The 25,477-nt window shown below is 45.1% G+C and overlaps 1 protein-coding gene across 1 annotated transcript in view; it reads right to left on the bottom strand.

Moving 5' to 3' along the window:
* Positions 1-25,477, bottom strand: part of kalrna (kalirin RhoGEF kinase a) — a 179,514-nt gene that overhangs the window by 42,140 nt on the left and 111,897 nt on the right. The window contains exons 35-40 of the mRNA XM_079733768.1: positions 22,629-22,819; positions 22,343-22,444; positions 21,526-21,669; positions 20,441-20,530; positions 14,056-14,134; positions 5,864-6,031 (exon numbers count right to left, since the gene is read on the bottom strand). Coding sequence (XP_079589894.1) covers positions 5,864-6,031; positions 14,056-14,134; positions 20,441-20,530; positions 21,526-21,669; positions 22,343-22,444; positions 22,629-22,819 — 774 coding nt within the window. The remainder of the gene's footprint in view (positions 1-5,863; positions 6,032-14,055; positions 14,135-20,440; positions 20,531-21,525; positions 21,670-22,342; positions 22,445-22,628; positions 22,820-25,477) is intronic.

Raw genomic sequence — 25,477 nt, forward strand, 5'->3', positions numbered from 1 at the left:
AGAGATAAAATTATATTTAGGTCTTTGAAAAAGTTGACCTTCACCTGTCTTACTCTCGCCTCCCGTCTCTCTCTCTAGTCCCACCTGTCTCTCTCTATAGTCTCACCTGTCTCTCTTTCACCAGTCTTTCTCTCTAGTCCCACCTGTCTCTCTCTAGTCTCTCTCTCTTGTCTCACCTGTCTCTCTCTCTAGTCCCACCTGTCTCTCTCTCTAGTCTCACCAGTCTCTCTCTAGTCTCACCAGTCTCTCTCTAGTCTCACCTGTCGCTCTCGTCTCACCCGCCTCTCGCTCTAGTCCCACCTGTCTCTCTCTATAGTCTCACCTGTCTCTCTCTATAGTCTCACCTGTCTCTTTCTGCCTGTCTTTTTGTCATATAAAAAGGTCATCATTACAAACCTGTTTTTCTCTTCATTCCACAGCAATTCAAATGTATTTACACACACACGCACGCACGCACGCACGCACACACGCACACACACACACACACACACACACACACACAAACGCACCTGTCCTCCCACAGCCAAGACTGGGACATGAGGGTGTGTAGAGCGAAGGTGGGTCACTCCTCACACATTCTTAAGGTTCCTGAGTGTGCAGTGGGTTCCCATAGAGACGCATAACACTGCATTTATCCAGCTGACACACTCTCCAAAGGACTTACCAGAAGGGCATTCAACCACAAGAGTTACTGAAACACTGACACAGTTATCTAGACTCACCTGGCTCTCTCTCTCTAGCCTCACCTATCTCAATTACACCTGTCTCTCTCTGGCCTCACCTGTCTCTCTCTAGTCTCCCTGTCTCTCTAGTTTCACCTGTCTCTCTCTATGGTCCCACCTATCTCTCTCTCTGGTCTTACCTGTCTCTCTCTCTGGTCCCTCCCGTCTCTCCGTCTGTTCTCACCTGTTCTGTTGAAGCAGTGGCCGCAGTGAGTCCTGATCCATCGACAACAGCTATACTCCCTCCTCATAGTCACACACACATGGCCAACGACAGACAGACACACACACACACACACACACAGACGTACAGACAGCCGTACAGACTGACACGGCCTCACACACTGCAATGGCCACTCAAAGAACAATATGAAATCTCCAAATTAAACAGTGTCCAACTGACTGTTCAACTGACTTTCTGTGATGAGTCTGACATCCACTGAGCAACTTCAGACTGAGAAGAGAGAGAGAGAGAGAGAGAGGGAGGAGCACCGATTACAGAGAATACAATGGACAGTCTAACCCGCCCCTCTCTCTCTCTCTTGCTCTCTCTCTCAGCTCAGACCAGGTGTAAAGCCACTCACATATTCATAGGCAGATAGACAGAAGACGATCTGACCAATGGGGAGCAGCCTAATGAGCCAGGATGCGGGACAGTAAAAAAAACAAAAAAACACACACACGACACTAACAAAACGGCAAATGTCGTCTACCCTAACTACACTCACACAACATGTGAGTGTAGTTAGGGTAGTTAGTGTAGACGACACACGCCGTTTGTGTACATGGCAGATCAAAGGTCCCAGAACGTCCAGAGGATCTCTGAGGATCTCTGAGGATCTCTGAGGACGAGCTCGGAGAGGCTACAGCCTCTCCGACCTCAGTTCTGATTAACACTGGCGGATTGGAAGTGTTGCACTTTTCAAAATTATTTTGCACTCCAATAGGCAGTGGTGGGCCGTCAGGACCAGCATGGCCTTCTCTGCTGGCCCTGTCAAAATCTAAATTATACAAATATATTATTTTTTTCAAAATTACATTAATTTGTGTCCTAACACATCTTAATTCCATATTTTTTTCAGTACTTACAACATAATTCCAGAAGGAAAACCGTTTTTTTTTTGTAAGGCTGAGCTCAGCTGAATAACGCATCACAGTAGGTTACATAGACCAGCGGGGCCAGCACTAAAAGTACTGATTACACACTGACGTGTGTAATCAGCCAATCAAATGTTGCTGTGTAGTAATAGAACGCTCCCAGGGCCCAGCAATATGCCGGCGCTGGCCCCCGGTGATGTCATCAGCAAATTTTGAATCGTTGGCGGTACAGAGTTGATAGTGAACTACTATGGCCACCGCCTTCACAGCACCTAGCGATCCTGTTTCTGATCTCCTTCGTTTGACTTTTACAAGGCGATCGTTTGGAGAGAAGGCCGAGGAAGAGGAAGACCTACACCGAAGCTGGATGGGCTGACCCAGGCCGGTAAAGGTTTTGTGCGGGACTTTACAGAGTGCAACCACAGCCGCTATGACGCTAACGGCTAGCACCGTTCAGAACAAGCTATTCTGCTGGCCGTGTTTGCTGTTCAACATCAGTGAGGGGACATGGAACAGCGCCGGATTTAGCAGTCTTAACAGCTTCACCAAGGCAGCTTTAAAACATCAGGCCATGGGTGATGGGTGAGTTTTACTTTGCACTGTGTAGGAGCGATAATGTTGTTGTAGTACTTAAGTTTATAACTCATTATAACGTCATGTGTGTGATGTGCAATCTGGTTGCGGAGTGACATAAGGAAAGATCTGATGATGATGCTGCATTACTCTAGCTCTGGGGTAATGCAAAGTAGTGTGCGTGTGCTCTGTTGTTGTTGCTGATGATCAACTGTCTTGTTGTGGATGTTATGCAGTAGCACATATGGTGGCTGTGTTGGCTGTATCCGCACCTAATATGAAATTTGTGTGTTGAGTGTTGTGTGTTGGGGGTTGGCCGTTGGTTGGATAGTTCGTTACTGAAGGCCCTGACCTGAACCCCACGGTACGCTACTGCCAATAGGATACAGACCATAGGCGGTGGTCTCACCCATTATTATTTGAGAAAAGGAGTTAATGTGTCAATGGTCCGTACAGGTGTCCTCATATTGCTGTGGGGTTGGGAGATAAAGCACCCTCTAGTGTGTGCTCGGTGTATGACCCCTTGTTGTAGGCTGGCCCGGTTACACATGTTAATTGGAAAACTGTTTGCACATCGTTGCAAAGCATGTGCATGAAGTGGGTTGTCCATCTGTGAGTTAGGGTATATCCCAAACATATTTGCATGTGTTTGTCAGAGTTGTTCTCACTTCCTGCCCATTCCAGGCACAGCTGAAGTCACATGACAGGACCTCACAGAGGAGCCACGGTAGAACTGTTGCTGTATGTTCTCCATTGTGTGCAAGCATTTGCAAGTGCAAGGGTGTCAAATATTTTCCATACAGTAGAGCAGGACGCTACATCAACTGTATGATTTGCATGTTGTCATGGAAACACAAGCTGTCTCGTGAATCCAAAGCGGTTGCTACACAGTGAGGCATTCTCATTGGTTACCTCCCTCCCCTCTCGTCGCTCTCTCTACCCCTGTCTCCTCCGCAGGATAACGATGCCCCCTGCAGGAGGTGGGAGAGTGTGTGCACAACGCTCTGTTACTGGATGTGTTGAAGGTTTTATTTACCTGCAGCTGAACATGAACGACCTAACCACTAGAGGGCAGTAAAGCAGCGACAACAACACCCTATAGCAGGGGTCGGCAACTAAGTTTGGCCTCGAGCCGATTTTTTTCCCAGCCAGTAGGTGGCGGGCCAGAACTTTAACAAAGGCTAGTTTAAGGAATTGATTAATGAAAGTGCATCTGGAACTGCAACCAGGCCCGTCAGCTGGCTTAGTCATATGCCTACCAAGCACTAGATGACTCTTAAAAGACGTACATATGAACAAGTATATGCCCTAATCACGTAAATGTCATGCCTGATCACGTTGGGTAGAGGTGTTGCTGCACTGTCTCCACAGAGACAATGCAGCGATATCATCATGAGCAATTCTGACTGGAGAGAAAGTGAAATCCGCGAGCTGCTGATCATGTGAAAGAAGGTGATGCAGTCATATTAAACAAAGACGTTGAAAGATGGTGCGATCTACGAGAGAGACGCAGAGGAACTTTCCTTACGAGGCTTTTGTCAGGATAAAAATCCCTAACCCGTCCCTAACCCAAATGTGGTCAGCAAAATAAAGAATATGTTGGCATTTTTGCACTTGTAAACAGTCGCGTTTGTAGCCTACACTCAGACGTGAACTCATTCTTGCATGCGGGTGTCTTCATTCATAAAAAAATAAAACATTCGGGAATATTCAAATTATTCTAAAGAGGTCTAGACTCCATGCGCAGCCCCGCCTTCTCCAGTGAACCAAGAAAGCCCGCACCGTGACGAACGGGGGATTTTACCCCCTCGGTTTTACAGAGGAAACTTGAGATAAGATGGTAAAATCGCCGGGCGTGCCAAGCCTCGACCGAACTGGCTTGGCAGTGTAGAACGGCCTTATGCTGGAGACAGGGCAGTAATGCACACCTAAAAAAGCAGCCAACCACTCTTAAAACACATCACACAACACAACACAACACAATATACATACACACCACGGCGGCTGCTGACTGACTGCACACACTAGGGCTGGGCGATATTGCAAAAATTAACATTATTTTTTATTAATAATGATTATTTTTTTGATATTGATCGATGTCGATATTAATCACAATATATAATTTGATACTGCTGAAGCCTGAAGAAACTAGAGTGTTCATTAATTAAACCATACACTTTTGTTTATTACCATATTTGTGATAAGGGAACATTTAATCACATTTAAATATAAACATTTAACTTCACAAACATAATTTATCCGCCACCAACAGAATAATATAAGGTAGCTTGCCTTGTAACCTATTGAAAATAATGTAAATAAAAATAAAAGCTCTGACTTCTTTCACATTAAACTCCTTTGGCAGGGCTTCAGAAAACATCTTATATCAACACAATCAACACATAAAAAGTAAAAAAGTCGATGAACAAAGGCCCTGGCACATGAACTGAACTTTAATGTATAAAATATGAACTACGTACTGCTTACGTAAGTGCAAAATGTAAAAAAACATTGTAAAAACAGATATCATGCTACATAAAATAATGTGTTTAAAACTAAAAGATCTGTGAATGACTATCACATCAAACTACTTTGGCAGGGAGGCAATTATCGTAATCTACGTGAGTTTTATCACGATTAATAATCGTAATCGAATTATTGCCCAGCCCTAGCACACACACACACATACACATATAAACACACCATGGCGGGTGCTGATTGACTGCGCGCACACACAAACCTCCGTTCCTAGCCTACTCACCATTAGAAGAGCTGTAGGCGAAGTAGCCTCATCAGAGACTCTACTTGCGTTGAACAGCAAAGTCTCAGAGTTTGGGCCTTAAATCTTTTGTCAACAGCTCCTGCCTTTCTCTACGTGCAGTATCACACAAAAACACGTAATGTCGGGTCGCCATGGTTGGTATATAGGCCTATAAATGGGGGGTTCCGTTTCATTTACTCAGCCCCTCGCAACTTACACATGACCGTGACAAGTGTGTCTCTAACCTTCCAGGAGTAGTAGCAGGATTTGATACAATTAAGAAAACTAAAAAAAAGTTCACTGTATCCAGTTCTTTACATTTAAGCTCACAGATATAAATATTTGATATACAAAAAATAAAAATAAATAATAATAAAATAAAATCATATAACTTCAGAATAATCTGGCGGGCCACATATTATGCCAGTTGCCAACCCCTGCCCTATAGCCTGTAGCATTGAGGCCCAACCGATAGCCTGTAGTACTGAGGACCACCGGATAGCCTGTAGGAGTGAGGACCAGGCTAGCTGGCTGTAGTAGTGAGGACCATCCTATAGCCTGGAGGAGTGAGGACAAGGCTAGCTGACTGGAGTAGTAAGGACCAGGCTAGCTGATTGAAGTAGTGAGGAACACCCTATAGCCTGGAGGACAAGCTGACTGGAGTTAGGAATCCTCTTTTAGGAGCTACGAGGGGGGGGTAGGGTCCTACCTTTCCCGGAGCTGAAAATGCAGTCCATCTCGACGCTGGAGCGGGAGTGGGACACACAAAGCGCAGTGCTGGGGACCAAGCCCTCCTGGGGAGGGGTCCGGTCGGTGGTCCGGACCAGGTACCAGCCCGGTCTCTCAAGGGGTTTCTCTACCAGCTCCACTGTCTGACCTGAGACACAGAGGGAATGACCTCCTCAAACACCTTACCTCAGCGTCTACCTGTCTGAATGTCTATTGGTCTACCTTTCTGTCTGTCTAGTGGTCTACCTCAGTGTCCTATCCATCTGAATGCCTAGTGGTCTACCTGTCTGACTGTCTGGTGGTCTACCTCTGTGTCCTATCCGTCTAACTGTGTAGTGGTCTACCTGTCTGTCTGTCTGTCTGTCTAGTGGTCTACCTTTCTGTCTAGTGGTCTACCTGTCTGACTGTCTCGTGGTCTACCTCTGTGTCCTATCCGTCTGACTGTCTAGTAGTCTACCTAGTCTGTCTACTGTTCTAACCGTCTGTCTTTTTACCCATCTGTGTCTGTCTATCCTGTCAATCTGTTTGTCTTTTTATTCACCTGTCTGTGTGTGACTCTTTTTTCTTTTTTACCTGTCTGGCTGTCATCCCTTTGTCTGTTTTTCCCCAATTGTCTGTTGTGTTGTTTAACAGTCTGTCTACCTGTCTGTCTTTCTTTCTGTTGTGTTGTCTTACCCGTCTGTCTACTTGTTTGTCTGTCTGTCTAGTTGTTTACCTGTCTGTTTGTCTGTTTTCCGTGTGCCTGCCTCTCAATGTAGGTCTGGCTGGCTGTCCAGTGTTCTACCTGTCTCTCCGTCTAGTGTTCTAGCTGTCTGTCTGGCTAGTGTTCTACCTGTCTGGCTGTCTAGTGTTTTACCTTTCTGTCTGTCTATTGTTCTACCTGTGTCTTTCTAGTGTTCTACCTGTCTGTCTGTATAGTAGTTTACCTGTCTGTTGGTGTGTCATCTGTATGTCTGTCTCCCCTTCTGTCAGTCTGTCTCCCTGTCTCTCTGTCTCGTTTTCTCCCCAACTGTCTGTGTGTTACTCTTGTGTTACCCGTTTGTCTCCTCATCTGTCTAAGGGCCCTATCTTGCATCCGGCGCAATTGACTTTCTCACTGGCGCATGTGTCGTTGCTAGTTTGCAACTGGCGCAGAGCGTTCTTTTCCCTCCTGCGCCACGCTTCGGTAAATTAGGGAATTATCTTGCGCCCCAAGGGGTGGTTCGGCGAAAGGAGGAGGCATGTTCTGGCGCAAACGTTTCCTGGTGTTATTTTGCAGTTTCAGAAATCACTTGCGTCACAAACCAGGAAATACCATGTTTAAAGTCAATGGCGCGTTGTTCAGATGCTATTTTAAGGGTGCATGCGTAATGTTGCTTGTGCACCTCGCGCATACACTTCGCTTCTCTCATCTACCTAGCCACACATTCTTGGTAAATTATTTGGGAAAAAACAGCTGATACAGCGGTAATAAGTTGTACTTTTAAATGCATCTGCAAACACCATACAGCAAACACATATTTTCTTGACACAGACATCGTGTACATGCCCATAACTTTTAGGATTGATGAATATTTGATCGTGAGAAAACATGTTTTACCGCGAGTGAGTGTTCAAAAGAATGAATGAATGCGGGCGCGCTTGTGTGCGTCCATCTGTTTAAACACACGCAAACTAAACATGTAACGCATAATACAGTCCATGGCAATGTATATTAACGGGGGTAAACATGCATATTAGGAACACAAGTCGATAACGATAATGCATACAACACTGATAAGAAACAATGTTTATAATATATTGCTTATATCGTGGTTTCTCAACGGGGGCGGTACCGCCCCCTGGGGGGCGTTCGCACAACCTAGGGGGGCGCTGGGAACGTGATTCTTTTTTTAATTTTTTTGGGGGGGATTTTAAACTTTAATTGTTTTCAAATTTTTTGGGTGAAAACATAGGCTACCTGAAATAAATAGCCTATTTTCATTGATTGGTTTCTAACCCCTCTACCGTCTCAGCTACATTTTACTGTCTATGCGCAGTGTAACAGTGGTCATACAGGCAGCGCGGTTCGGTCCTGCACACGCCCGGACTCCCGTTACATCAGCTATCGTCATGATCTCTATGGTAATGCTGATAAGCATAACCCAAGTTCGCTGGTTAACAGTTCAATAACCAAAACAACACAATCAAACATGGCCGACAGCAAGAAAAAAATAACAAATTTTGTTTCAGCCCGTTTTCCTCCTTCCTCTTGCTGTTGTTCAGTTCTAGCTACTCTGAGCGTAGTCTCCTTGCAAAGAACGTTGCATTTCAAATACAAAATATACAGGCCTAATTAGGCCTCTGGGCGCGATCTGTTTTTCGCGGTGCCTGTGTTGCCCGGGCCATGGTTATGGAAAGCCAAGAAGGCCACAATCCAGCCCTAGAATGGCGCGGTAAAAAGGCTTAACCGGCCGGATGCCGGCCGGAATCCGTACGGTTTAAACGCTCTAAGCCGCGGCTTAGACACATTTAGCCGCAGACGAGCAATTAGCCGCTTTTGCATACCTAATAGCTATTAGGTATGCAAAACGAGCCCCTCCCTCTTTTTTGATTGACCACTAAGTCTGAAAGCTTTCTAACCAATCAGTGAAGAGAAATGCCAGACTAAAGTAATATATTGTCGAGAGCTGCAGTCCCTGCCATGTTACGCCCTAACGTAAAGCTGTGTTGACTTTACTAGTTTCTCTACAGTATAATACACTACAATGTTTTGACCACCACTAGCTAGTGGAAAATACATTTGTGTCTAGTACAGTGCTATATTTTTATATGTTAGGCTATATATTGAGATGGCAGTGTGCGAAATACCCGTCAATATTCGGGGATGTCCTCATCCCCAGATTGTTGCGCAACACCGATCTAAATGTTCTCATTATGCAGTAGCCTAGGTCATAACATTACAATATTTCATGGATGCAAGCCAAGACAATCAGTTTACATCTGTAGCCTACATAACACACACACACACACACACCCTGCATTGGCCAAGGTTGTTGGGATGCACGTTATTTTATAACAGGGAGAGGCAAAGTTGTGCATTACAATGCAAACACGACAATAATTGGCACCATTCTGGCGCACTCAGAAGAACAATGAACTGAATAAATGCCAGTTATATAGCATATCGGAGACGGACACACAATCAGTGCACTTGCAAATGAGAGCCTGCAGTATGACCGATCTTGTGACATTATTTAACCCTCCATCTACAGCTAATACGATCAGCTTCACTAATCAGACCACAACTAACCATGCAGTAGGCTACCTATGCACAACAATGCACAACAGTCAGTTAATTACATTGGTCTATCTTCTGTTTGGCGCACATGGCTAATTTGAATATTTGCACAGGACTGTCTGGCTCCGCTTGGCAAAAAAATAGAACAAATTTGTGAATAAATGTTTTGAACTCTGAATACTGGACATGGACATGAGCTTAAAAACATTTAAGTGACCATAAGTAAGATGGCCTAAAACGGAATACAAATGAATTATTCTAGGAAATAGGCTTTCAGGATCAATTCAGATGTTAAAGGGGACATATTATGAAAACAGCACTTTTCCTGGGATTTGGGGTGTGGTTGTGGGTATATGGTGCTCCCACACGCATACAAACTTTGAATAAAGTCTGTACATGATTTTTTGAGTGAGATACGCATTTCTGGAAGCAGCCTGCCTCCAGCTACCAAACGAGCGAGTCAGTTTCGGCGCCCCCTCCTACGTAGGAAGGGGGCATTTGGATATTACCTCCTACTTCCCCACTCCCCTCCAATCAGAGCATCGCTAAGATTTTGTGGACCAGTGGACGAGCAGCTCCGGCGGGGGGAACTCGGCGCTAGCCCTGCAGCTAAGCTCCGGGAGTACAATCCCTTTCTCTGGCGCCGAGCTCACCCCGCCGAAGCTTCGGCGGAAGTCTGGAGGAGGGACATGAAGTAGAAAGGGATTGTACTCCTGGAGCTGAGCTGCTGGACTGCCGCCGAGTTCCCTCAGCCGGAGCTGCTCATCCGCTGGAGCTGCCACCTAGCTCCGGCGCCAGTTCAGCTCCCGGAGTACACCGCCAGACTGCGGCCGGACGGCTTCGACGGCGGCCGGATTGCAGTCCGCCAGCTCCGGCGCGGGGAGCTCGGAGGCAGTCCGGCAGCTCAGCTCCCGGAGTACAATCCCTTTCTTCTCCATGTCGCGGTTCATGGACTTCAGAGAGTCAATGCCAAAGTTCCTTCCCCCCAATTCTTCTAAACCATGGCCGAGATATCCCCCACTACGAGTCTTTACTTGTGGAAGTCAGACACAGTCTTTGTTATTTATAATATCATCCAAGGCGCACATAGCTTTTGGCCGTGATGTTAGATATATTATATAAATACCCGTATATAATATTATTATTATGTTATATTATATAGATATAGAGCTCCAGGAGTCAGCAAACGGCAACAATCCCTTCTCCTCCATGCTGTGGTTTAGTCTGACAGCTCATTGGTCAATGGGCAGCAGCATTTGCATCAACGCTACAGACACCAGAAACAGCGCATTCTGAAGGGACTGAAACAGAGGGGAATAGCGGTAGACACATTTTTTGTCCTATAAGCTATTTCCAGCAAACAGCTTCAAAAACATGTTTTCTGGAACTCAAATACTATGTTTACTTGTTGGGAAAACACCATAATATGTCTCCTTTAAACTGTTCTGTACTGCTTAGAAATGATTTTTTTATGAAGCTTGTTTATATGCTTTTTCCCATGATGATAAATTTACATTTCATTGCTGTGAGTTGTGAAGATTATACAAATAAATACTCAATCCGCTGAATCAGAATACTAATTTCCCATGATGATAAATTAACATTTCATAGCTGTGAGTTGTGAAGATTCTACAAATAAATATTAAATCCACTGAATCAGAATACTCTATAAAATCTTTAGTGATGGATTGTAACTGCCCTCACTGAAGTACCGAATAATGAGTACAACTTGGAGGTACATGGATTTCACTCGGTTATTTAATTAAACTGAGTTATCGCAAGATGTTTGTGATAAACAGGAGGATGACGGTAGAAAATCCTCCTAAATAAATTATTCAAGAGCCCCCCTGGATTGGCTGGGAAAGTCATAGTCACGCTGATCACAGGTGTTTTTAAAATGCGTACGGCTCTCACAGGACAGCCAAGCAACGGACAAATGGTCATCTTACATAATTTGATGTATTGCTGTAGATGACAGCAAACCACCGCAGGGAAATGTAACAAAGCTGTAGCTGAAAGACTCATCCACAAACATCAGAATAGAAAAACACTGGCAGGGACCATTTTAGCGAATAATGACTACTGCTGCCTGCTTGTGGCAGTAATGCAATTATGCTGAATTATTTTGAGGACTTATAGGCTACTTGTACTGAAGTATTTTTAACAGTGTGCAATCTACAGCCGATCACTTTCACTGGCTAAGCAAAATGAATCCCGAACAGTTGAACATCTGAATTGATCCTGAAGGCCTGGAATAATTCATTTGTATTCCTTTTTAGGCCATCTCACTAATGGTCACTTAAATGTTTTTAAGCTCATCATGTCCAGTATTCAGAATTCAAAACATTTATTCACAAATAGGCTATGTTCTATTTTTTGGCAAGCGAAGCCAGCCAGTCCTGTGCGAGTGTACAAATTAGCCATGTGCGCCAAACAGAAGAAAGACGAATTGTATAGAACTGATTGTTGTGCATAGGTAGGCCTACAGGGTTAGTTGTGGTCTTACTGAAACAGCCTAGCCTTGGAGTTGGAGTAGTTGGAGTGATTGTGTAATTGTGCGAGAGAGAGCGCACCTGCCGTGCTGATGTTTGGCTTGTTGTGGGCTTTGTGTATGTGTTCAATGATGTATCTGTCTGATCGTATTAGCTGTAGATGGATGGTTAAATAATGTCACAAGATCGGTCATACTGCAGGCTCTCATTTGCAAGTGCACTGATTGTGTGCCCGTCTCCGATATGCTGTATACCTGGCATTTATTCAGTTCATTTTTCTTCTGAGTGCGCAAGAACGGTGCCAATTATTGTCGTGTTTGCATTGAAATGCACAACTTTGCCTCTCCCTGTTATAAAATAACGTGCATTTCAACAACTTTAGCCAATGCAGGCTCCTATGTCAGTGTTGCTTTACGAGTGTGTTTTAAGTGTGTGCGCGCGCGTGTGTGTGTGTGTGTGTGTGTGTGTGTGTGTGTGTGTGTGTGTGTGTGTGTGTTGTCATTTAGGCCATAGATATAGACTGATTGTCTTGGCTTGCATCCATGAAATATTGTAATGTTATGGCCTAGGCTACTGCATGTTGAGAACAATCTGGGGATGAGGACATCCCCGAATATTGACAGGTATTTCGCACACTGCCATCTCAATATATAGCCTAACGTATAAAAATATAACACTGTACTAGACACAAATGTATTTTCCACTAGCTAGTGGTGGTCAATAGATTGTAGTGTATTATACTGTAGAGAAACTAGTAAAGTCAACACAGCTTTATGTTACGGCATAACATGGCAGGCAAGTAGCTCTCGACAATGCATTTCTTTAGTCTGGCATTTCTCTTCACTGATTGGTTAGAAAGCTTTCAAACTTAGTGGTCAAGTAAAAAAGAGAGAGGGGCTAGTTTTGCATAACTAATAGCCGCGGCTATTAGGTATGCAAAAGCGGCTAATCGTTCGCAGCTGAGCCGCGGCTCGTCCGCGGCTAAATGTGTCTAAGCCGCGGCTTAGAGCGTTTAAACCGGCCGGTTTCCGTACGGATTCCGGCCAGCGTCCGGCCAGTTTAGCCCTTTTACCGCGCCATTCTAGGGCCGTATTATGGCCTTCTTGGCTTTCCATACGTCCGCGGCTGAGCTGCGGCTAAATGCGTCTAAGCCGCGGCTTAGAGCGTTTAAACTGGCCGGTTTCCGTACGGATTCCGGCCAGCGTCCGGCCAGTTTAGCCCTTTTACCTCGCCATTCTAGGGCCGGATTATGGCCTTCTTGGCTTTCCATATGCCCGGGCCGCTGTCACGGTGCCCGCGGTTCCCGGGCCATTCATTCATTCACGGGGCACGGCAGGAGGTGCAGGAGACGCAGGAGTGCCATGCCCGCATTGCCCGGGCCGCTGTCACGGTACCCGCAGTTGCCGGGCCATTCATTCATTCACGCGGCACGGCGGGAGACGCGGGAGTGCCGTGGCCGTGCTCACATTGCCCGCTGTTCCCGGGCCGCGGTGCCCACGGTTTCCGGGCCATTTATTCATTCGTTCACTGGGCACGGCGGGAGTGCCCGGGCCGCGGTCACAGTGAATGAATGTTCAATCCTCTCTCTCTCTCTGAGGGCAATCATTGCTATTAGTGACCACCGCAAAACCAATGAAAAACGATGCAATGACACCTCAGAGGATCAGGGTAAGGTCAGGGGGGTGTTTGCTCAAAAAAGGTTGAGAACCACTGGCGTATATCATTAAATAGAACCACAGTTACCGCATATCATATGTGTGTTAAGTTTTCTTTGCCAAAATTAATTTGAGGACTGAAGTGGTGGATGAAAACCTTATTCCATGTGTGAATCAGGCCATATTATTTGGCCATAAACTGAGCCATCTGAAGTTTGAAATTCATGTACATCTGTCTCAACGGAGACTGCAGACGCGCTGTCAAAATATCAACTCGTCAGATTCAAATGCGATCATGGCTCTTAAAGGGGATGGGAGCTGGCACTCTCATTGGTTTATTGCACGTTACGCCCAAACCACACCTACGGGTAATTAGGCTACTTCAGACCGACCCTTTTTAGATTTGCGCCGGGCGCAAGAGTCATTTTTGCGCCAGTAAAATAGCAACATCGCCATAGAACTGCCCACAAAGCTACTTGCGCTTGGCGCTTCTCACTTGCGTTTCAGACCGTTAAAATAGGGCCCTAAATGTTTATCTCCTGTCTGGTTGTCACCTGTGATACCTGTGTTACCGGTCTTAGTGTCTCCCTGTCTGTTATTCTGCCTCCCTGTAAACTTGTCTGTCTATCTGTTTCCCCGTCTGTGTTTGTGTGTATTTGTTACCTGATTGTGTGTAACCTGTCTATCTGTCTGACTACCTGTTTTCTCTTACCTGGCTGTCCACCTGTCTGTGTGTTACCTGTCTGTCTTCCTGTCTGTGTGTTACCTGTACTGATGGTCATCTCTGAACTGCAGCCAGCGGTAAAGTCTTGGAGAACCACTGTCAACTCACAGCCTCCTGAGAGCTGGAGAGAAGGTAGAGAGACACGGAGAGGAAGTGGGAGAGAGAGAGCGGTAGAGAAACATAGAGAGAGGGAGAGAGAGAACGGTAGAGAGACATAGAGAGGGAGAGATAGAATGGTAAAGAGACATAGAGAGGAAATGGGAGAGAAAGCAGTAGAGCGACATAGAGAGCGAGAGAGAAAGGTAGAGCGACAAAGAGGGAGGGAGAGGGAGAGAGAGAACGAGTAGAATTATTGATATTGTTTTTCATGTTGATACTTTGACCCACACAAAGAAGATAAGGCTATCTTTGGACTTTGAACATAAAATCTCTATCTATCTCATCGTGTGTCTATCGTTTGTGTGTGTGTGTCGTTGTTTGTGTGTTGGGGTGCGTGTCGGTGTTTGTGTGGGTATGCGTTTGCGTTTCCGAAAATAATTGGTGGATAAAAGACCTGATAATAAAGTAACACACTTAACAAAGAATTCAAAAATATTCACAACTACTCACAACAACTTAAGGCCAATTTTCATCAGATCCGTCTCAGTAGAGTCACGGCAGTAAAACGTTTGCCGCAGACAATAGAAACCATTTGCTACAGACACACAGACAACGTTACTTATTTTAATCTAAAAGTCAACCTGTTTTGAAAACAGTCCAACATAATCAGGTAGCATAGTCTATGTATATTCATGAGTTTAAACTTCCCACCGATTGATACATTAACGTTACTAACGTTATTATTATTATTAACGTCTAGTGTCGCGAACGCACCGCGAGCGGGCTCGCGTCTTGCTGAGGACTACATTGTGACGTCACTGAGCCATAACTCAGCCGGAACGTGTCCGGACCGCTTCTAGTGTGGATTGCAGTACGGAACAGACTCTTTGCTACCGTACCGCTTCTGATACGGATCTGGTGGAAATGGGCCTTCAGTAATAGTTAAATAGTTATGAGTTAAAGAAAGTAATAAAGGAAGATAGAGTAGATGACCTCAACAGACACCATAGAGAATGTAATGTCAGGTTTCTGTGATGACAGCCATTCTATCCCATAATAGATTGTGGTTAACTTCTGGATTCAGAGATAATTGAACAAATACTGATGACATCACCAACAGGAAGTAGCAAGGTTGCAGAATGACCCCACGTATCTGCTGCGATGCACATGACTACCAAATAATACTGGAGCTAGTTTGGTACCTTGGACTGGTAAATCAGTTACTTTGGACCGGTAAATCAGTTACCTTGGACAGGTAAATCAGTTACCTTGGACCGGAATATCAGTAACCTTGAATAGGTGAATCACTAACATGGTATTGCAAGTCTTTACCTCAGACAGGTAAGTCTTTAACTCGTTCAGGAAAGTCTTTACCTCGTTCAGGTAAGTCTTTACCTCGTTAAGGTAAGTCTTGACCTCAGACAGGTACTTTTCTAGTTACTTAAGAGTGACTGTAAGACATCATGTTTGGAACACACACACAAACACAGATAGACACAGAAAACCACACAGACAAACAATTTGAATGGCTACTAAACAAACATACACTTACATGCTATGCCTTGGGATATGTATTTGAGTGTGTCTGCATGCACGTGTGTGGGTATGTGTAAGGGATTATTAAACAGAAACAATCCATAAAGTCCAGCCCTATATCCATGCCTCCATGCCCATACATGCAGCATGTCCCAGACAGCTTGTAGAGCTGTCTGGGACACATTACGATGGTGCAAAAGCGCTCCTATTACAACAATAAAAACAAGTAGAAAGACAACAATATTCACTTACTGCCATACATAAAATGGAAAAATAAAATGGGTCATTAAAAAGGAAATATATTTACAGGCTGCATTGCACCAATAGCATATCACATGATTCGCTTTCACCACTAACATAAGAAGATAAATATCACATTTAAATTTGGAACATACCAATGGGCATTCATAATGCTAGGCCTATGCTAGGCATAGGCCTAGCATTATGAACATATTGGTAGTAGATCCTCATAGCGTGTATGATTTATGTGTAGCCTATGCTATGATTTGATTAGTGTGTGTTAGTGAGTGTGTGTGTGACCATCTGCCAGGTATCAGGTCACCTGTACAAAACTTGTTGCTAAGAGACCTTTAGCTGTACAAGGATTTCTGTCTCTCTCTCTCTCTCTCTCTCTCTCTCTCTCTCTCTCTCTCTCAAATGCTCTGCTTCTGATCATGTGACCCTGTTGTTTATGCGCACAGGGATGGAGAAAGAAGAGAGTAAAGAGGAGGAGGAGAGGAGGGGAGGAAGAGAGGAGAGGAGGAGAGAAGAGGATGAGAGAAAGAGAGGAGGGAGTAGGTGAGAAAAGGAGAGGAGGTGAGAGAAGGAGAGGAGGAGAGGAGTGGCGAGCAGGAGAGAAGAAGAGGAGAGGACAGAGAACCCCTCTCTCTGAAGAGTGGACTACATGTTCACTCCCCATGTGGATCAGACTACATGCTAACACATCCCTTCTATACAGTACAAGTTCAATATCCTAGCCACAGCCAGCTCTAAGCACCTGGTCTACACACACACACCGACACACACACCCCTGATCAAGTGCCATTGGTTTTGCTGATAGTAAAACTGTTAGATAGTGTAATGTGCGGTTAGCTCCCAGTGCGTTTGGCTCACATTGCTAACTGTTAGCTGACAGTGTAACTTTCTGTTACAAAGCATAAGGGGCAGCCGGAAAGAACAGACTGGTACTTGGGTTAGGGCTGGTGGATATCTGGAACTCTACTGACCATTATGTGAGCATTACAGAAGTATGAGAGAGTAGATCCGTATTAGAACAGTATTACTACAGTGAAGATCCTTCATCTGTCCTATGGATTAGAGCGGTACAGGGTTAGAATAGTACTCACTCGACTGCTGTCTTTTAACAGTTTAAAAGTCATCCACTTTGGCATTACGTCCACTGCTCCTAAAGTCACTCCTGAATACTTTTGCCAATCTATACTTCTATGCTTCTATCTATAATCTATATCTGTCTATATATGCTTCTATCATTTGTGTTGAACTTCTCTCTCTTCGCGTAGCTCCTGTCACTGATTCACGGCCAACTCCCTCACTCTGACACACAACAAACACGCCCTCTCCCTCCCTCGCCCTCCCTCCCTCCCTCTCTCTCTATCTCCCTCCCTCAGTCATTCGGTGTTGTGTGTGTGTGTGACATTGTGAGACAAAATGAGGAAGAGAGAGAGGTCAAAGAAGATAAAGAGAGAGAGAGAGAGAGACAGTGAGTGAGAGAAAGTGAAAGAGAGAGTCATATGACCCCCAGATGGTTCCAGAATGGCTTCAATCTCAACCAAGCAGTGAATGGATCTTATTCACTAACACACACACACACACACACATACACACACACACACACACACACACACACACACACACACACACACACACACACACACACACACACACACACACACACACACACACACACACACACACACATTCATTGTTCTAGCCTGTTGTGTAGCAGTAACACAAGCTGGGGTAGCTAAACATGCCTCATGCTAGTATAGCATCATTATAGTATTGTGTAGCATACAAATCTACTACTACTTCTAGATCAAAGTTATACATCACAGTTCTAGTTCTTTGTTACAGTTCTAGATTTCCGTTTAAAATTGTATCTTCCCGTAACCTACATGTGGAATATCAATCTTATAAACAAATACATCAATACTTCTTATAAACAAGCTAAACCACTTTCTAAATAACCAATAATCATCACTAACCTAACACCTTAACCAGCTCCAACCTAAAACCTCAAAGTAAGCATTTCTAACCTAAGACCTTAACTAACCAGCTCTAACCTAATACCTCAAACTAACCATCTCTAACCTAACACCTAAACTAACCATCTCTAAGGTTACACCTTTACTAACCATCTCTAACCTATAACCTTAACTAACCATCTCTAACCTAACACATGTAGAACAAGATAAATTATAAAGACAGAGAGACAAGGAGACAGAGAGAGAGGAGAGAAAGAGAGAGAGTGAGACAGAGAGAGAAATAGAGAGAGAGAGAAAGAGGGAAGGCGGCAGGAAGAGTGGAGGAGAAAGGGATAGAGAGAGGGAGAGAGAGAGAGGGGGAGAGAGAAGGAGAGAGAGTAAGACAGAGAGCGAGAGTGGGGGGGGGGGAACCTTACAATAATAAGGGACACCACCCTTTTTTTCTTTTCGTGTTTTTCTGAAACTAAACCTCCACCCACACACACACACACACACACACAGACACACAGACATACTGCAGACACACACAGCATACACACTGCAGACACACACACACACACACACACAGAAATACTCCAGACACACACACGTGCACACATACACACTCAGAGGGGAACATCCTACCTAAACTGGGCTGGGTTCATCACAGCAGAGAGAGAGAGAGAGAGAGAGAGAGAGAGAGAGAGAGAGAGAGAGAGAGAATGCTGTTATGCTGGTTATACTGGTATCTGTTTTCTACCACCACAGTCTTCTACTGGTTATACTGGGAGCTGTTCGGTTTCAACCCTATTCTTCTACCTGTTACACTGGGAGCTTTTTGGCCAAACCAAATCTGCTATTAGTTAACACTGGGAGCTGCCCTTTGCAAGCAGTCTGACAAGATAATTTGTAAATGAGAAGCAGACAGAACCACAGCTCTATAAGGACTCCATCAAACCACACCAATACACAAACACACGCACACACACACACACACACACACACACACACACACACACACACACAGACAAGACAATAAAAGGGTTGTGATTGAAACAGGCTCACTATGTGTGTGTGTGTGTGTGTGTGTGTGTAGGTGTGCATGTGTGTGTGTGTGTGGGTGTGTGTGTGTGTGTGTGTGTGTGTGTGTGTGTGTGTGTGTGTGTGTGTGTGTGTACGTGTGACATTTTGAAATAGGCCAGTAGCAAGAGTTTGAACTGGTTTATTTCTCTGCCTCTGACTCCTAGCAGTGTGTGTTTGGGCAAATGCATGTGTTTGTGTGATTGGTGTGTGTGAGTTTGTATGGATGTGTATGTATTGTATGTGCATATTAATGCTTTCAGAGTCGTAGTAGTGGTTATATTAGTATATAAGTGTGTGTATCTGTAGTGTAATAGTGTGTATATTATTACTATTACTGTGCAGTAGTGTGTATATGACTGTATGAGTGTATGCAGTGTTTTGGATTATCTTTGTTTATAGATGTGTATAGTGTGTTGGAGTGTGTACCTTTGTTTATAGATGTGTTAAAGTGAGTTGGAGTGTGTATCTTTGTTAATAGATGTGTATAGTGTGTTGGATTGTTTTTGTTTATATATGTGTATGTAGTGTGTTGGAGTGTGTATCTTTGTTTATAGATGTGTATGTAGTGTGTTGGAGTGTGTATCTTTGTATATAGATGTGTATAGTGTGTTGGAGTGTGTATCTTTGTTCATAGATGTATACGTTCTTCATAACATGTCCTACCAGAACACTGCTCTTCATAAAATGTCCGAACAGAACAGTTCTTCATAACATGTCCTAACAGAACACTGTTTTTCATAACATTTCCTAACATAACAGTTTTTTCATGAATCCCTCCTCTCTGTTAGCCTGGTCCTACCAGACTCTCGTACTTCATTTCATTTGCACAGAGAGTCTAGACCTACTCAATTGCCAAACATTAACTCACTTGAAGGCGGGTGTCTTTGGAAGTTTAAAACTATTGGATCTGCCCAGTGCCACCCTGGATCTGCCATAACCAATCGCTAACGTTTGGCCGGGAATCACGTTGCGCGCAGGCTGTAAACAAACCAAACACCGTGCGTGAAGATGTCCGTCAGAGAGAGCTGACTTTAACGTCATTGTTCTCAGCCACTCCCTCTGCTCGCTGACTGGACGCAGAAAATTTGGAAAGAGAAAACCAACTAACATACCGCAGACCCAGACCTAGTACTGAAGGGAAATCAAAATTGAGTGAAAGTACTTAGGCGGGTGGAGCCAGGCTACCTCTCTGTGACACCAAGCTAGGTTTTGTACTGTACTTGGTAAACCTCATAATCATATTCATTTGGGATTTGATACCCTTGTTTGAAAATGCTGTGTTTGATATCCTAGTCCATTGAGTCTGGCACACTGCTCGCCTTTTGGCGCTGCTCGCTGCTTGGCGCACTGCGATGGCTCCGCCCTCGTGTGTGTGTGAGCTCCGCCCTTGTTTGTGGGAGCTCCGCCCTTGTGTGTGTGATCAAAGGAGGCACCAGTAGCTGCCTAGTGGCCATGTCCTTCTGTCAGCCGCTGCATGCTGGGTGATCACCAGGTAGAGGTCTCACCTTGTCGCTGTCTACGGTGTTCTGGGAGGCGATGGAGACAGAGTCCGGCTGGCTGCTGCCCTCCCCCTGGCTGTCCCCATCCTCCAGCACCTCCCTGCACACGCAAGCAGGCACACACACACACACTCAGACACTCAGACACACACATACATATTTCCCCTCTTGGACATCAAATACTAACACTATTATATATAAATATGTATATGTTAGGGCTTGCAATCTATTAAAATGTTGCACACAATCAGTGATTTTTCACAGTAATAATTAGTTTTGTGGAAAAACTTAGACACAGCCCACCACCACCACATAGAAACCCCCCCACCACCACCACATAGACACAGCCCACCACCACATAGACACAGCCTACCAACACATAGACACAGCCCCCCACCACCACATAGACACAGCCTACCAACACATAGACACAGCCCCCCACCACCACATAGACACAGCCCCCCACCACCACATAGACACAGCCCCCCACCACCACATAGACACAGCCTACCAACACATAGACACAGCCCCCCACCACCACATAGACACAGCCCCCCACCACCACATAGACACAGCCCCCACCACCACATAGACACAGCCCCCCACAACCACATAGGCACAGCCCACCACATAGACACAGCAACACCACCACCACATAGACACAGCCCAACAACACATAGACACAGCCCAACAACACATAGGCACAGCCCACCACCACCACATAGACACAGCCCAACAACATATAGACACAGCCCACCACCACCACATCGACACAGACCACCACCACCACATAGACATACAGCACACCACCACCACAACATAGACACAGCCCACCACCACCACCACATAGACACAGCCCAACAACATATAGACACAGCCCACCACCACCACATCGACACAGACCACCACCACCACATAGACATACAGCACACCACCACCACAACATAGACACAGCCCACCACCACAACCACATAGACACAGCCCACCACCACCACCACATAGATACAGCCCCCCACCACCACATAGACACAGCCCACCACATGCGGTGGTGGATCAAGTCAAAGAAAGAAAGGTGTGTTTATAGTGTGTACAGACCTCTTCCGAGGCTTGCTGAGGGCGGGGGTCTTTGGCAGGTGGAGCGGCTCCTTCAGCGCCCCCTTCAGGTGGGTCATGCGGTCCTGGATCACCTCTCTCACACTCTTTATCCACTCCTGCTTCACCTCCACACTGCTGGCCTGCACACAGTATCGTCAGTGTACACCTTAACTTATCATCTACACACACAGTACAGTATCGTCAGGTTACACCTTAACTTATCTACACACACAGTACAGTATCGTCAGGGAACACCTTAACTTATCATCTACACACACAGTACAGTATCGTCAGGTTTCACCTTAACTTATCTACACACACAGTTCAGTATCGTCAGGGTAGACATTAAATTATCTACACACACAGTACAGTATCGTCAGGATACACCTTAACATATCATCTACACACACAGTGCAGTATCGTCAGGTTACACCTTAACTTATCTACTCACACAGTACAGTATCGTCAGGGTACACCTTAACATATCATCTACACACACAGTACAGTATCGTCAGGGTGCACCTTAACATATCATCTACACACACAGTACAGTATCGTCAGGGTACACCTTCATTTATCATCTACACACACAGTACAGTATCATCAGGTTAGACCTTAACTTATCTACACACACAGTACAGTATCATCAGGGTACATCTTAATTTATCATCTACACACACAGAACAGTATCGTCATGGTACACCTTAATTCATCTGGTGACACAGAACTTAAATATAATTACATAAATATATATAAATACATTCAGAATATTATACTATGAATACCTAATCAGATTATGATGTGGTTACACACCTTAAGGACAATTTTATTGTCGGAGGAGGGGGTCCGTCCGGCCCAGAGAGCCAGTTTGAGAGGGTCTCCCTCAATGTGCTCAGTCACACCCAGCTCTGAGGTCTGGACAGGTACACAAACAGACAGGCAGGGGATAAGCAGACAGACGGATCAAGTGTAGTCAGGAGAGGAAAACAAAAACAAGCACATAACAGTGTCAGACGACTTCGTTAAGGAACTTTGTTTGACTTTTGTGTTTTTGTATGTCTGTGTACATGTGTATATTTGTGTGTAGTAGTATATGAACCTGTAGTTTCTGTTTGAACTGGTACTTGGTCCGGCCAGCAGAGTCTCTGATCTCCTTACTGAAGACCAGACACATCTCAAACAGGAAGAGACGACGGTCCCGCCCCTTTCTGATCAGAGACTTAGGATCCCACACCTGGAAGCTGTCCTGCACTATTAACTCCCCCTGCACATCCAGGTTCTCTTCAAACCCTGGGGAGAGAAGGAGAGGACAGGAGGAGGAGGAGGAGGAAGGGACAGAGAGGAGAGAAGAGGAGAGGAGGATGAGAGAAGAGGACAAGGGGAGAGAAGAGGAGAGGAGAGGATGAGAGGGAAGGAGAGAAGAGGAGAGGAGAAGGAGAGGAGAGGAGGAGGATAGGAGGAGGAGCGAAGAGGATAGGAGGAAGACAGGAGAGGAGAGAATGAGAGGAAATTGGGGGGTGGAGAGTAGAGGAGGAGAAAAGGAGAGGAGGAGATGTTCTCTACAGGTGATCCACCAACAGTGCTGTTGCTGACTGAAGTGTCAGTACTAAATAAATTAATGCAGTCAAGGTTTATCCCCTATTCGATAACGTAAGGTTAGTGGAGAACCGACACACTGTTCATATTTACAAAAGAAAATCCTGGAAAATAATGGGTGGGATGTGCTTTGAACCTGTGTGGACGTTACACCTCTGATACAAGAGATGAGAACTATGAGAGATCAACTGAAGTATCCACCTGTAGCCAATGACCACTGATCACAACAGTGTCGATGTGACATGGCTTCCCTCACCGTCTAGTATTCATAGGTTATGTATATATGTATTTATATGGTATAGGTTATGTATATATGCATAAATATGGTATAGGTTATGTGTATCAGTGGAGGCTTCTATAAGACAGTTGAAACAGTGCTTCACCAAAAAAAAGTTACAAAAATGAATAAATAAAATCTTACAATAATCCCATTATCAGTGCTTTGAAACAGAAATACAGTCACTAAGACAGCTGTTTTCCTGAAATCAATTCTGTGAGTGACAACAGCGCCACCCGCGGTGGAACAGATAATTACAGTGAATCTTTCCTTTTGCTTTACCACAATAGATATCTTTTCCCATTGACTTCAATGCAAATCGAGTGAAACCCCAGGCGGCTTGTGGTTTTTTTCCGTTTCAATTGATCCTTTTGGCAGATAAGTCCCACCCGTGAAGCAGTGACCGATAGGGTAGAATTTTGCACTTCCGTCACTTGAATATGATTGACACAACACTTTGGCCAGTCACCGCCTTTATTGGGCAGCTATCGTGAACTGACTTTGACAGTGACAACTGACGAACACATACGTAATTTGTTGAACATTAATTTAATAAGATACACCTTCTTTTCTGTGTAGGTGAGGATTTGTCATGCCACGTCCTGCCACATGGTCCAACACCTCTTTCTAGTGGCCACTTGACGCCACTGTACCCCATTCTTCCGTCACCGTATTCAATCAGCAATCTCCACTTCCTACTTCAGCCGGGGATCTCCATCCAGCCGGCACCAGTTTGTCGTTTACAACTACCCAGTTCATATCAGTCCTACCAGCATTCTCTAGTCCCAGTTCGGTGTTCCCGTTCTCTTGCTAACCCTCTCCCCTCTGCCTACCTGTTGCCGATCCCCTGCCTGCCTGACAACCCGCCTATCGTCGATTCCTTGCCTGTCTGACTGCCTGCCTGACGCTGAACCCCCCGCCTGCCCGAGTACTCGCCTGTCGCCGAGTTCTTGCCTGCCTGACTGACTCCCTGTTGCCGAACCCTCGCCTGCCTGACTACCGCTTGCTTCGCCCCAGCTTGTCTTCTACCCCGTTTCCCAATAAACCCTGTATCCTTTTACCCCATCTCTGCCTCCCTGAGTCCAGCGCTTGGGTTCCCTCGCCCCGCTCCTTTACAGGACTTTGTTGTTTAGGGTTAGTGTTGTTTAGGGTAAGGGTTTTATGCTAGTAGTCGCTAGCTCACGTACAAGATGGATCGGACTAACGGTGATGATGGGGGGATGAACATCGTTGACTGCATCTTACAGGATTCTTTTCAGTCATTTTCATATGAGGACAAATTACGAGTGAAAGTAGAGGGCAGACCAAAACCTCCTGTGAAAATAACACATCTCTAGGTGCTACGGTAAGGAGAAATTTCAATTGCTCCATGTATGACAAGGTCCACTGGCTAACAGGAAGTTTACTGAAAAACCGCCTTCACTGTTTGCCCTGTGTCATGTTTAAGACAGCTGCTGTGGGTGATGGCTGTTCAACGTTTGTCAGAGACTGATTTTATGATTTGAGAGATTTTAGTCGATCGATTAAAATTCACGAGAAATCAAAGGATCATATCTGGGCTGCTGGCCAGTTAAGTCTCATGGGCAGAGTGAGAATCGATGCTCAAATCAATGAAGGTGTTCGAATCCAGCTAACACAGCACAATGAGAATGTGAGGAAGAACCGTGAAGTTCTGCGAAGGTTGATTGATACAACCATGCTTTTGGGTCGCCAGGAGCTTGCTTTTAGAGGGCATGATGAAAGTGCAGATTCTGACAATAAAGGCAACTACAGAGAGTTTGCTGATGTGTTTGCCCGTTATGACGAGGTCTTGTCTTCCCATTTAGAGTCATCTACTGTTTTTTCGGGAATGTCAAAGATGATTCAGAACAATCTGATTGAATCTGTTTCAGCTGTCATTCAAGAGGAGATTAAACGCGAAATAGTCAAAGCACCGTTTTTCTCGTGGCAGGTTGATGAGACTACCGATATTTCATGTAGTGTGCAGCTGTCCGTTATCGTGAGATATGTTGATGTTGCTGGGGTGATCCAGGAACGTTTTCTCGGATTCTTTGACATGTCAGATGGCAGTATTT

Source organism: Pollachius pollachius (assembly GCF_949987615.1).
Source record: "Pollachius pollachius genome assembly, chromosome: 3".
NCBI lineage: Eukaryota > Metazoa > Chordata > Actinopteri > Gadiformes > Gadidae > Pollachius > Pollachius pollachius.